The 14,797-nt window shown below is 40.7% G+C and overlaps 1 protein-coding gene across 1 annotated transcript in view; it reads right to left on the bottom strand.

Annotated features, from left to right (window-relative positions):
• Positions 1–5,830: 5,830 nt before the first annotated feature.
• CHMP1B (charged multivesicular body protein 1B) overlaps positions 5,831–14,797 on the bottom strand; it is a 39,294-nt gene continuing 30,327 nt past the window's right edge. Inside the window, exons 3-11 of the mRNA XM_026848823.1 lie at positions 14,641–14,738; positions 13,718–13,864; positions 12,973–13,041; positions 12,546–12,653; positions 11,505–11,548; positions 10,554–10,626; positions 9,440–9,507; positions 7,957–8,712; positions 5,831–7,915 (exon numbers count right to left, since the gene is read on the bottom strand). Of these exons, the coding sequence (XP_026704624.1) occupies positions 9,463–9,507; positions 10,554–10,626; positions 11,505–11,548; positions 12,546–12,653; positions 12,973–13,041; positions 13,718–13,864; positions 14,641–14,738 (584 nt within the window). The 3' untranslated portion in view covers positions 5,831–7,915; positions 7,957–8,712; positions 9,440–9,462. The remainder of the gene's footprint in view (positions 7,916–7,956; positions 8,713–9,439; positions 9,508–10,553; positions 10,627–11,504; positions 11,549–12,545; positions 12,654–12,972; positions 13,042–13,717; positions 13,865–14,640; positions 14,739–14,797) is intronic.

Genomic DNA, 14,797 nt, shown 5'->3' with positions numbered 1-14,797 from the left:
CTACAGCGAGATGTGTTCTGGACGTGCAGACCCGGGATGGCCCAAGAAGACCTTCAGCCAGAACTGCGTCCTCCTGACTCAGGTCTCTCTTGATAAGTATCGAGTGAGAGCTGTTGGCTTTGTCCTTTCCCAGAGCAGCATGGCAGTGCTGCAAGGTGATGTCTACCTTGAGGAGAGGGATGATTTTAACACTGGTCAGGCTCCCAGATCTCATGGGAAATGCGGGGTGAGTAGATGAAGATTTCACTAAGGATGCAGCACCCTCCGAGGGCTCCTATTTACCTCCAACAACTACCTGGAGTCACCTCTGCCAGCACTGCCTGGTGTGCATGAGGGCCAGAGCCCTAGAGAAATTTTCCTTAAGTAGTATTATTTAATAGCATTCTGCTTAAAAATATCCTCTCCATGCTATCCTCTTATGAAGGCAAGGAAAGAAAAGCCCCCGTTGTGCCCTAAATGGACTTCAGAACATCCCATAAGGTGGCACCCAGGGCACCAGCCTGGGAAGGTGGATACAGGGGAGGAACCTCCCCAGAGAAAACAAGGTTTTGAATCGCAGCCTCCTGCGGGAGTGTCTGCAAGGGCTGTCGAACAGGTTTCAGTTATGGGCTTCACTGAACTCCACACGTTTTCTTTTCATTTCAGCAATTAAAAGTAAAATTCAGGTGGTATAGTCCAAACTGGGTCTTAAGACAATATTCAAACCACATAAATCGAGCATTTTCATAGATTTACTCCCGAGGAAGCACTTATCTGGTCGCCCAGCAAAACAAGGTGAAAGGAAGGGAGGGTAACGCGCTGCTTGTTCCTCTTCCTCTCCTCTTCCCACCCACCCCCAAACCTAAAGGCAGCAGCCCCCAATCAAGAGTTTTCTGCCTTCGCCAGTTTGCCACAACCTGAAAGTCCCTCAAATATTTGTGTGTATTCAATTATCCTATCTGTGGCATCTGTACCTCATTACATGCTCCGGCTGAACGGTGCGCGGAGTCGGGTTGCGCGGAGGCAAAGGTCAGAGGAACCTCCAGCCTGCATTTTGCCATCAGTTGATTATTCAGATAACAACCAACCATCCAGAAGGCTGAGGGCTTCTCCGTGGCTGCAGACAGGACCCCGTCGCTGTAGCAAAAGAAAAGACAGCTAATTCTTCTTAGCTACCCACTACCTTGAACATCTAAAAAATAATAAAGCAAATAGATGGTATTTCTCACAGCTTGGTGCACCGAGGAAGAGCTGGTACTCGGCAGCAGCCTTCTTGCCCCGCCACGTCTTGCTTTTAATATACTGCCCAGCATTAATCAAGCAGTTTAGAAGCATCCTGTATCAGCTCTGCAAAACAGAGCTTAAATGATTTACTGTCAGATTCTTTCAGCTCCTGTTAGCCTCCTGTTTTTCTTTCATGTGGGTAGCAGAGGTCAGCAGCGGCAGGAGATGCATGCTTTCACTTTGTCTCACATTTGCTGCTGTCATTCTGATCCCGCTCCGGTCCCCGCAGAGCGACAGGATGTGTTCATGCTCACAGCCCTGGATGCTAATTGATTTTAGGGAGCCCATTCATCAGTTAAATTTAGTAGATCACCCACCAGGTTTGCTGTTCACTGTCAAAGGTAATTCAATTAAGACTCCACAAGTGTGACTAACTATGCGACGGTGAATATGTTTAGCAGCTGTGTTGCTGTATCTTCTCCATCCTATTGTGTCTGTGAACCAGCCCCAGCGTAGCACGTACCGAGCCATGTACCTTGGCTGATTAATGTATACAACAGTTCTGCAGCAGTGCCAAAAATTAAGTCCAAATGTCTTCTTCAGTATGCAACGACATGCAAATGCCCAAGTGTAACAGCTGTAGTAAAGAGAAAAGCCTCCGAAGTGCTGAAAGGCAGCAGTGGCTACAGTGGTGGAATTAACTCCGTGCATCTATAGGCTTTTTTTTTTTAAGTTTCAAAAGAATAAAATTTGGATTTTCAAGTCCATTGGTAGCTTGGGATCTCTTAATTCCTACTTGTAAATACCTCGTTTCCCCTTAGCCATCACTCAGGGTTCATATGAAAACCATCCAGTATGACTTTATCCCACCACCGAAGCTGTGGATAAATCAGGCGCAGATTGCAGCACTCTTGTTAAAAGATGTTTCTATTAAACACGGGAGGTGGGGGAAGCCTTGCTGAACCCCTCCTGGCTGACAAACCACGCTCTGACTCTTCTCGTCTGCTGGCATCGGTCACCCGTATGTGGTTTGGTAGTAATTAAGCACATTAGCGATCCCATTGTACGCCACGGGACAAAATGGTGTGTCTGCTTAATAGATTAAAGGCAAACATTATCTGAAAAGCGCAGGTAAACAAGACACACACATCCCTCAACCTTTCACCCTTGAAGACCAAGGTTCACATCCCACTAGAGCACAAATAAATAGGAGACTGGACTCTCCTGAGTCGCTGCTGGTGAGTTTATAGACACGGTGAGATTATTGAAAAGCCCGACGGACTTGGCGGAGGCAGGGATGGGAGAGGAAGGGTGGGATGCGAGTTTGGAAGGGGCTGGGAGCAGAGGTCACAAAGAAACTCCCCAAATCACTGCCCGTACACAAAGCAGCATGTATTTACCTACAGCGACTGCCTAAAATTATTCTTATAACATTAACTAAGCACTGAAACGCGGAGTTTCTAACAGCTACCGTTGCACAGGTCCTGTTTCAGCGATTTCTTCTGCAAGAGTCGAAGCCCAAACGCTGAGATTTCCCAATTTCTGTGCGGTTGTAGAAAATAAATGAGATCCAGCGACTCTGCAAACCTCCGGTCTTTCTGCGCATCTTTTCTAGAGCAGGAGGAGGAATACTTGTGCAGTTCAGTAAACCGTACCCCGAGAAAACATCCAGATTTCCCAGACACCATCACAAACCTTTATGAAGAGCTTGGGAATACCTGGTCTGTTTAATACTCTAACCACGGGCTAACTGAAATTGTAAAACTCCAACGAGAGCACGTTTGAAAGAGAACCCGGGGTATTTTATATTTGCTGCTTTACACAAGCTATACACAAGACAACTCGGGGTTTGGCAAGTACAAACCTTTGCTGTACAGTGTATTTAAAAATAAAATAAATATTTGGATGAAAAAGCAGTGCCATTGTTACATGTAATTATTACCCCTAATATACTTCATACTTCTGCTACCTTAACTAGAATTATCTCTGCAGAGAGGTTGTTAGAAGTATCTGTTTTGTACAGAGGCACCAATGGTCAAATACAGCAACATAACTGGGTACGGAATAACTTTGGCATACAGTTGCTGCCAAGAACCCTTCTTTTGCTTTTCCTGTTGAATCTCTCCCTTCCTCTAGCCTTCATAAATTAAGGCACCTGCTATACAAATCAGCAGAAATCTGGAAAATCATTGTCGCTTCAGTGCGGAAACGATGCCCATCATAAAGAACAAATGGGGTATGTAGCCTACGTGGAACTTTTTTTTTTTTTTTTTTAAAAAAAAAGGGCTCTATTTGTCAAATTACTGGAGGAAAAGTTGATCTTACTGCTATGGACTTTATCCACTTCCAGGTCATATCAGTTAGTTACAGCAGTCTCCTGGAGACTGGAACTAATTTACAACACTCCGACCGGGCCTGCCTGCTTCAACTACACATTTCAAGTCAAATGTTGGGACTGCACATTCACTTGGAGCTGAAAAACCACCAGCAACAGCGAGAGAGCTTAAGGGTTCCAGTATTAACCCGTATTGCAGCAAGAGAAACAAAGTCCTGGCTGTGATAAGAACAAAGTGAAATAATTTGTACAGACTCCAGGATTATGTTAAACTAATCTTTGAGAAAGGAAAGACTTCTTAAACAAATAAATAAAAAAAAATACTGAGTGGCTTTAAAGGAAGTTCTAAAATGTTTTACTCTCCCTGACAGCTCATTTTGACAGAAATTGATTGTAATGAAAGAATTATGAATCAGATAGCAAGGAAATTAAATTAAGCTGATTATTATCTTGTCAGATACCCATATTAGTTGGCGTGTAACATTTATTGCTCTAGACGTTCCCAAAAAGATTGTTTCACTCGGAGTTAACAAGTTTAGGATATCCGAAGCAATACGCACAGGTCGTGGCAACAGTAAACCATCTTTTAGATTAGAAATGGGTGATACTTAAGTACTTTTATCCTCTGGAATCACCCTCGTCTAGGTTAAGAGCCCGATAGCAGCCTGTCTGCTACGAGATGGTCTGGTTCTGGCTGCTCCCCACAGCAGCTGCACCGTTGGCAGACATTCCAAAGGAGGGGAAAGAGCTGGGATCCTACGGCCCGGTGATTTTCTATCTCGAAGGGTGTATCACAGCTGATTCAGCATGACTTTCCTAATAAAGAGTAGTAAAGGTCAAGCAAGAGCCTGTTACACTCACTCACCGCATCTTCTCCCAAGTTAAAAAGGCTCAATTGGCACTTGAAATTAGTTACAGATTGTTCGCATCAGGCTTTTCCTTTATTTGACTGGTAATGAAGAGAGCTGCTTCCGATACAAGTAAGGCCACTGACCCTTCTTGGGATTTCATTGAAAAAATATTGGTTGACGAAAAAAGAAAGTACTGAGCAGAATGCTGCCATTAGTTCAGACCAGACCCTCGCAATAGCTGAATGCTAACGCCAAAGGCAAAAACCGCAACGCGCTCTACGGACAGGGAGAATCCCGACACCAAAGCGAGTACTTCATCAAATCAAATCTCAATGTGGACAACCCTTCTAGCAAGAAAACAAAATCTCCTAAAAATTTTCCATCACTACAGTGTGCGTTTCCTTCTGTATAAAACAGAATTATCACAGGACAAAACCTGAACAACAGCTAAAGAAACCCAAGACAACTTAACTAAAAATTAAACAATTTAAAACAAGTTTTAAGCAAGAAGTTGTTATCGCACTTATAACAGTAGCTCTCAAAATTAATGCCTGAAGACAGCAAAGAAATTTTTGAAGTGCATTTAGCACTGATGGCTAGGTGTTGGCACAAATTACCTGACAGCCCTGTGCAACGTATTTCCAGGTTGTGTTTCCTGCAACAGAGCAGCTTTTAGGCAAGGATCAAAGCCCTGACACAGGCACGTCCTACCGAGACGCGATACTGCCCAGAAACAAATGTTCCACTGGACACACAGTTCCTTCAACCAGCTAGTGAGGGCTCTGTGAAAGTTTTCTTTGTTTTAAGAATCTGAAAAAAATAATAATTTATGTAGGACCTACGCAAAAGCAAAGGTTGAAGCTCCCTCTGCTGGTTCCCAAACAGTAATGGAAGGCGAAAATAAAACCGGGAAGTTTTCAGCTCTGGGGAGGACAAACTCCAAACCACACAGCTCCTGCCAGCTTTCCACACAACCCCTTATTGGATATGGTAAGGAGAGAAAACCCTCTGAGATGTTTAAACATGAGGGATACACTCCACTCCACACTAAAAATCTTTAAAAAACCACACACAATTTTAAACAAACCCACTCAGATGTTTAAGTATAAAGGATACACGCTCCATTCCACGCTAAACATCTTAAAAAAATAAATCATAAAACTTTAAATAAACCATCTCCGATGTTTAAGCATGAGGGATACACTCCATTCCACACTAAACATCTTAAAAAAAAACCCCACAACACATAAAATTTTAAATAATTATATTTTGTTGTTATGCTTAATCACTCCCTGAGCTGTTGTCCCGAATCTTTCACGGTAATACCCACTTTAGTTTCTTCTAAAAAAGGAAAATACTGATGACATCATGACATCTGCCTGTTCATCCAGGCACCGTGCCCGCCAGCCAACAGCCCTATAACCTCGGAACACATCCGAAATACGTGTCTGTACAGTTTTATTTGCCACTTGCAGTTACATTTACAAACCGTCCCGTACAAGTAAAGCAGTTTTCAAAATGAACTCTACCAGAGCTACAAAAATTATTCTCTTTTCTATACACGTCACCAGCTTCAGAATTTATTTCTATACACAATTGCTGATTATATTTAACAAAATCTCACTATTTTTTGGCTCTGAGGATCTCCACAAAGGCAACTTGATCAGTTTATCCCATTGCAACCGAGAAACTTCTTGTTCTTCTTTTCCTTCCCTTCCCTCTCCTTTCATCTGAAGCTCTTCATGGCTTTTTCTGGAATTCAGATGAAGGCTAATGCTACTGTACACTAGCAGTTTTAGTAACCGAGGAAAAAAAAAATGTCGAGCAATACCATCTTGCAACATTTCAAGCAATGTTTCACTTCAGAGGTGCCTGCTCAGAATCATAAATATTGAAATATTATCTCCTAATAAGGTTACATAAAAGCACATACCATTTATTTAACATGAAATGAACTTCTACACACACAGTCAACTGAGGAGAAACACCAGCAGTGTAGGAGTGAGGAGCCAGTTCTTCAGAAAAGAGCAAATGTTTTGAGGAGAGCCTGAATGGAGGAAGGATGTGAAACTCAAATATTGCTCTAAGAGTAACTTCCAGTTTTAAGCACTTCCAAAAGACGCGAGAAAAACATATACATCAAAAATGTAACCGTTAAAACTTTCTAAACACCAGCTCTCACCCACAAGTGCTTCCAGAGAGAAACAAATTCTCCCCAGGAGAGGGCAGTTGCTCTGTACGCAGAAGCAGCCAGTACAAAATCCTGGCCCCGCTGTAATACGCAGCAATTCTCTGAGTAAAGTCAGCAGGGCAAAAATTCCTTGTTTCAAACACGTCTTCCTACCCCAAGTCAGCTAAGCCTGCTCACCTTTTTGTATCATGGTCCCACAGAGGTAACATTATGTCAATCAAGCCTTTATGTTTACTTGTTAATCGCTTTTAAAAAATGATACTGGAGACCTATTCTGGTACTGGAGTTAGCAGTAGCCTGGGATAAGATCAAAACTATGAAACGGGCTGTGTATAGCCGGTCAGATAAGCTGATTTAACATTTACTTTGCAGCAATCTAATCAGTCTCATCTCCCTTTATTTTTAAGTTCCTCCAAAGCCCGGAGGCTCACGGCAAGACAAGATACTCCGAAAATCAAACACACGGGATCTCAGAATTGCTGTCTACCCCCTCAAATAGTTGAAGAATAGCCAGGAACAGTCTAAAAGCAGCATAATCTTTAACATTAAAATAAGCCAGGCAAGCTAGCTGAAGTTGTCTAATATCAAAAACCGAAAACCTCAAGTGCTTTATGGCACAGCTTCATCAACAAGCAGCTGCAAAGTAAACTCAGATGTGGATTTATTACACAACAGCAAGTTTCCAATCCTATCGTGATATGAAGTAACTGAATATCAGAAAAATGATGTAAGTTCAGCAAGGCAAAGGCACACACACAAGCAGTTACCACAGTTGTGGGTAACCTGGTTGCATAGATACACCATTATGTTTTGTTCAGAAGGAGCTAGAGAAAACAAAAAAAAAAAAAAAAAAAAAAAAAAAAAAAAAATTGTATATAGCCCCTTACCTAAGGTGTTTTATTAGTAATTTGAAAGAATTGTACCAAGACTACAGCTGTGAGGACACGGTTTTTAAACACCTTCCAATTTACAGGAATAACGTTCAAGGTGTTTGAGAGAAAGCTGCATTGAAAATAAATGTAAACAAGTGAAAAGACCCTATTTTAAACAAATTGGTTTAGTTTCGGCCACCAGTGAGAGAGAGACAATTCCACAAAACATTTTAGGTTGTTATGTCTATCTTATTTTCCTTATTTTGACAGTAGCCTTGAATACTTCAGTATGTAACATCCTGCTAAACCTTCAAAGTGATTTGAGTAACACAATCAAAATGCAGTTTGAAACTGCTCTGAAATGTTTCAGCGTTTTCACTGACAAAATTCCGCTTGACTAAAAAAATGAAGTATTTTTTTTTTTACTTAAATATTTCCCCACCACTGGAAAACCCACGTGATCCTGATCATCAGCAAATTAAGAACTAATTCCAAGTCTGGTACCTGAACACCAGCAGATTAAGAACTAATTCCAAGTCTAGCGCTTCACACCTTTCCTCACTCCTACAAAGAGAAAACAAAAAGATGAGCCCAAAAAGTCAGAGAATTTTAACATCACTGTTTATGACAACACATCACAAGTAGTCTCAGCTACAAATTTCTACAACCATTTCTTTACTTCACAACTGCAGCAAGTTCGAAGCTACTGAACGCAGGCAGTAGGTTCTCTCACTGTGCAGGGATAGAAAGGGATCACTCAAACAAACCAGCTTCTCCATACTACAACAGTATTACAGATTATGGCATTTTATCTGCAGAGAGCAACACTATAGCTCAAAAAATATATGTGGCTGTTCTTAATCCAACAGAACTCCCTTTGAGCGAGCCGGCCTACGCTGCTCATCCACACCCCACCTGCTGTGAGGTGCAGAGGAGGAAAGGCTGAGCTAAGGGAGTGCCCTGGCTAGAGAAGAGAGGGAGGACTGGGAAGATGTGAACCTGAGGAAGAGCACTTCTGTATTTTTCATATATGGAAGAACACCAAGCTGCATTACAAGACTTGTCTTTACATATAAAAAAGTGACAAGATTAAAAGCAAAGATGGAGTGAGGAGGAATGCAGAAAAGCAGGCTTCAGTTACTTCATATAAGGCTCCTCCGCTTGAATCTACAAAAATGGAGAGCAGGAGCTCCCTGTGAACAGAAACTAGAGGTTGGCAGAAGAGAGCTGTGAGTGGCATCACTGCCTGCACCTGGGATACTGAGAAGAAAGCAAAATGGAGAAACTACAGCACCTGATGTTACACAACAAGCAAGCTGCAACACTCAACAGAACTGACAAAGAGTTGAAAATAGATTTTATTCCTCCTGTACTAAAGGGATGACACAGTACAAGTTCCCAATTATATGAAAACAGCTTCTGGGAACTCATTTTTGAACTAGATCACCAATTTCAGCACTATTACCATAGCTTTAAAAGACTAAAAAATTCAGACTGAAGTCCCCTTATTTGTTTTAAGCATATTTTCCATGAAGTTCATGCTGCCCAGCATTGCACGTTTCAGGAGCTTGGCTGCTTAAGAAAGTTATCTACAACAATCACCTGAACTGAACACATCAGTTCTCCAACCATAAACAGTTCTCATAATTTAAAAAAAAAACCAAACCAAAACACTGCATAATTTAAAATATATATCAATGACACACAGCTTTTCTTCTAGCTAGAATGTACCAACATTACTAGCTGACTTAGAATATCAACTTGATTTTGTGAAAAAAGCTTGCAAAAAAATGTATCAACTTCAAAATGTACAGAAAAGGACATTAGAGATGGTATTTTTGGGTTACTCCATGTATTTTAGAAAGAGTAGCAAGCTAGGAGTGAAGCACCCTATATTAGAAATATTCAAACACTGAAGCCATACTGCATACACCTTTCTAGTGTAGTGAAGGGTTAGGTACAGAAAAGGTGTTTTGAAAGCACGTACAAAGAACCACAGCTCCGTTAAACTTAAACTTGATCACGAAGGCGGGCCAATCTCTGTGACAGCTCATCCTGCAGAATTGCAAAACACAAAGAAACCGCCTATCAGTAACATGAAAATTAATTTTTGCAACATTCTGCAACGGTCAAGCAATCTCATGTCCAGAGGATGTGAAATTCTCTCACGTACAAGTCTTAAGATTTGCTCAAGACCTCAAGAAGGGCTGTACCAGGTGAGACCAGAGGTCTCTGCAGCCATTTTATCTCCAACAGCGGGTACCTAGGAAGGAGTTTCAGAACACAGCAAGTAGAGATATGGTCGGTTTAGGTTTGATTGGGGTTTTTTTAATTATCATCTTTGCAAGGGCAAATCAGCTCTCGGAGAACCGCATCTTTATTCGGATGCAGCCTTGTCTGACCGAGGCTGGTATCCAGCTGAGCTGCTACAGCCAGGGAGCAGCAGGTCAAACTCTTTTAGGGGGCCTGGTACAAGGTGAAACTAAACTTTTCCAAGAATGTGGGGTACTTGGGGCTTCCCAAAGATTGGTCAGTTAAGATAAGGCTCGCTAAAGCCTTCTCCACAAAGACGAGATGACAGAAATGAACTGTTCTCTTTCCATTCCCTCAAATATATTCCCCTAGAATGGGAAAAGCAACTCACTAACAGATCTGCACAACCTTGACATCAGGATCTGCCCAGGCACAAGGAATTCTAAGCTATCTACCCAGAGTGCAGGTGGAATCCTTTGCACTAGTCCCAAAAGACCTTTCACACATTAAAGGGGAAAAAAAACAAAAACCCAAAGGTCTTGTGTATGCTATGGGAAATGGCTGGATTCATTAAATTTGGAGGAGGAAGGAGACTCAGTTGTTTGGAACTCTGTGAAATAATCATGCAAAAAGTACACCTGAAACATCTACACCTTCTGGATTTACTAAGCAGACAAATGCATCGTTAAAATTATTTTGATTGCAAGACTGTTTTAACTACACACTATTTCTTTTAGACAGCTAAAATCTAATTACAACTTAGCAAGCTTGTTTTGACCAAGTGAAGCGTTAATTCCCATACCACCTTTCTGTAGAAAACATTGATTTCAACTTCATCTAATGCTTACCTGTTCTGCTGAGGCAACACTTGTACCAACAGAACCTGTCTGTCCCTGAGGTAGTTCCATGTTCAGATCAAGACTAACAGGAGAAAACAAAACAAAAAAAACACCCAAGTCAGGCATAAATGGCTAAAGGAAGAAGCACAATAACTGACAAGCAGAGGAATCCTGAGATAGCATGAGGCCACCAGCACCCCATGAATGCTGTACTCCAGCTAGTTAGACAAGTTAATTAGTAAATCTGACTCATTACCAAGACAACAACTATATATACACTTATTATATATTATAACTAGCAATAGCTAAATGAATTCTGCTTAACCAAGACTAAGCAAGATTGCTGGTTAACAGAGGTGCATCAGACAGGGCATACATACGAATAACAAAAAGGTCACTCGTAAAAAAAGTGCTTTACTAAAAAAATTTGTAAAAAGCATTTATCCTCAAGCCAATGGAGTGACATTTCCATCTTATACATCACCAAGAAGGCAAGGAAAATGCTCTGAGATAATTCAGCATATCCTCAAAGGCTTAAATATCATGACAAACTGTTTTGCAACGTCTAGCCTGTGAGAGCAGAACTACAGGAAGTTTTAATGTGGGAAGAGGGGAAAAAAAAGAGGAAAAGCGTGGAGAAATATGGCAAAGATTCATAATGCTAAAGCTAATCCAAGTAAATAATAAAACACTATCCTGACATGACAAGTGATGTACGATTTTAGGCTTCTGCACAACCACCCCTGCATCCTGACATTCACAGCAGCTCTGAGTAAAACCAGAATGAAATGCTGGCAACTTAACTACAAGAGAGATGCCCAGAGGTGAAAGGAAAACGGTGATTCTTCTCTGCTTCCAAAAGACACATATAAAACAAGGGTATCTGACCTTCAAGGTAACCAGGAAGGGTTGCTGGAACCAGGATTTATTCAAAAAATAGTCACGTAAAATTTTACCTACCCTGCTTCATCTGCCATTTCTTGTAGAAGCATATCCACTTGGTTCTAGAGTAAAGAAAAAAATAAACTGATTGTTGCATATTGTAATTTATGGCAACCTTTTCTGTTAAATCTTGTGAGAACAGAAAGTGTTTTAACAAAACTGATTCAAAGGTAGACCTTTTACAGCGCAGTTTTGTGCTTAACCACCAGAGGGCCCTGTATGAACTCAGAAATAACACGTAGAGGTGCTCAGCCTGTTAAAATTAATTGAACTCTAGCTTCTGAAATAATGCTTCTAAAGAGTTAAATTTACCTGTAAAAAAAAACCCAAACATATACTTGAGTATTTCAAGTGTTGACTATCAGCTGCAAAAACACTGCTTTGCAGAATACAGAAAAAAAGCCCATCTCCAACAGATTTGACTTACTGGATTTGAGTTTAGGTTGGTTTGTTTATTTTGTTTACAAAGCACAATCTGCAGTAAGTTTCTCTCTCTGACAAAACTCCCCTTGGAATAGCACATTTAGCTCCTTGTGGAATAGCACAGTCGCTAGGAATTCTTAACTATGTCAAGCATTGTTTAAAGATTTATTTTAGTAAATAAATTGAAAGTAAGTAGTTAACTACATTTCCATTGTATATACTGCTACTAATTTGGTGGCGACTACTGTCCTTTCGTTAATATCAGCAAGTTAGAACTACTGATTTTCTCACAGCATATTCTGCTTTGATCATTGATGATGCAGCATCTTCTGGTTCAGAATTTCATTAAGAACTCATCAAAACGCTGCTGATTCAGTAGGAGGGTTAAAGTTTTCAAGCTACATTATAAAATAAAGCCTATTATAAGAGTGAAATAAAATACATCTATGTGATCCTCTGAACTTGTGACTAATTTGAAATAGTCTCTTTATCACAAAGAAGCACAAAGCACAAGTGAAAAGGTTCCAGTTGCTGCCAAGTCTCAAAGTGGGCAGAAAGAAGAGACTCGGGCATTTCCAGACAGTTTAGACACACAATTTAAGATCACCTTTTTTAATAAAAATTTACTATTCTTACTTGTGGCGTCGTTAGCGTGGTAGTGTTGCTCATTGTGTCTTCCATCTGTTGTGTCTGAACGTCTAGTGTTTCAAACTGATGCTCAAATTTATCCATTAGTGCAGATATCTATTAAAAAAAAAAAAGACAGTGAAATCAAAGATCTGCAGATAACTGTATCTCAGCTGGCAAACACAGAATCCCCCTCCCCTCCCAGTGCCAGCTTTGAAGCTGCAGTTCCAGCAGGTTGGTCAGGGCCCTGCCTGGTCAGAGTTCTGAGCATCTCCATTTCTGAGCACTTTACAACCACACTGGGTAACCTGTTCCAAGATTTACCAACCACACCACAACACTTTCTCTCTTGACTGGAACCTCCCTTTTTTACAATGTGTGTCCATTGCCCTTTCTGCTTCAGATGTGCAGCTCCAAGAGAAGTAAGCCTCTTTACCTTTTCCAAGTTCATGCTCTTCAGTGTGGCATCCATAGACTTAACTACTCCTGCCATCGACTTCGTTACCTGAAATGATGTAAAGGAAATTATTACAAAGAAAGAAAAACTAGCAGTTTCTTACCAAGCTTTCTTATCGCTGGCCACAGAGTTTCTACAGTATCAAACAGCAGGGCACACACTACTGCCATCTAGAACGTCACTTTGTCTTATAGCTTATATAATTTCAAATTCTATAAATTAAGGACTTCAAATATGCATTCTGAGCTGAAATTCACTAAAACCTGAGGTGTATATGGCATTACCTTTTGTGGGTCTTGAGACCTGTCAAAAGTTAAGGGATATATTTGGCATACAGATCACACGGCAGAATAAACTCTCTGGCTGAAGAGCAGTAGCATACCTTAAAAAAACACCTGAGCTAAAAAAGATTTCTGGAATCACAATTTCTATGTCATGACTTGATGTCTTTGGAAGGGGAGCACTATTTCTGCAAAATAACCTTAACAGTATAACCTGTGAAACACACTGTATCCTTGCAGGCATGAGAAGTAACAGCTAACAGGAGCTTCAAGCTACAAAACGCAGTAAAGACCAGCTGCCAGGGGATCCCAGCACTCCATGTACTACTGGCTATATCTGAAACCAAATCTGAAACTTTTCAGCTCGTTACAGACAGAATTAAGTCACTTCCAAGAAGATGAGGGGTTTCGCCTTTGCAGCAGACTTGTGCACACAGACTTACCTTGCCCATTGTCACTGCAGTCTGAACTCTGGCAGCTACAGCGTCTACCCTGGCACTCATGCGCAAGAAGTTGATGGCTTGATTCTTCTGGCGGATCGCGTTCTCCGCGTGTATTCGTGCGACTTCCATGTTACCCTTCTGAATTGCCTGTAGAAAAAAAAAAACAAACACAACAGAAAAAAAGCATTTTGACACTCCCTGCTCTTGTAAACATGATTTCTGAAGAGCCTATTTAATTTTTGAAATAAGCATCAAATATGGTTGGACTAGATGATCTTCAAGGTCTTTTCCAACCCAGATGATTCTGTGATTCATCACAGTATCTTTTCTATTAAAAGAGAAAATAAACCCCTTCCTAACCCCCCCAACAGTTCTCAGATTTTTTCAGAATGTGAATCCCTAACTTCCTCCCAAGGAAGGCATCTAGTATGCACTTCAAGTGGGAGGTTTTACAAAGTTACAGAAACATCATTTTCTCATTCCTAAAGATATTTCCATTATCAAGACCCAAACAGTTGGTATGGTTGTATCTCATGAACAAAAATACAGTCAAATAAATTTAGTCTCTCTCTTTACTACTTCAAAGACCCCAAAACTATTTTGAAGTTCCTCTTCATAAGCCCTTTTAACACAAGATGAAAAACATTAAGATAAAATGTTTTTAACTTTGAGAACAACAATCTGTAATGCAACACATACAAGACAATCTTCTCAGGTTTGACATGCCATACAAGAGGATACACAAGAATGTATCCTCACATTTATTGGTAAGGGAAGATTTGTAGCCTTGTATTTTAAATCACGAGCATCTACCACAGTATTATTAGCATACATACCAGGAAAATGGTAAAGACACCAGATATTTTCCTGCTGTAATATGTAAACAATAGATCTAAAGAGCTTGTTTCAGACTCACTGCTTACCTTCTTAATTTTAGCTTTCTCAGCCTTTTCTTCTTTGTCACATTTTTTTGAGTTTCTGTTGAGCTCCTTTGCAGCAAACTTCAAATTAAACAGGTGTTCTGCAGCACAAGTTAAGGGTTCAATCCTTTCACTGTCGTATATGGCTCTCCTGTTCAGA

This window comes from Athene cunicularia (genome assembly GCF_003259725.1).
Source record: "Athene cunicularia isolate RWA chromosome 4 unlocalized genomic scaffold, athCun1 chr4_part3, whole genome shotgun sequence".
NCBI classification, from domain to species: Eukaryota; Metazoa; Chordata; class Aves; order Strigiformes; family Strigidae; genus Athene; species Athene cunicularia.
Note: the sequence above shows the minus strand (reverse complement) of the source record. Positions and strands in the feature narration are given on the sequence as shown.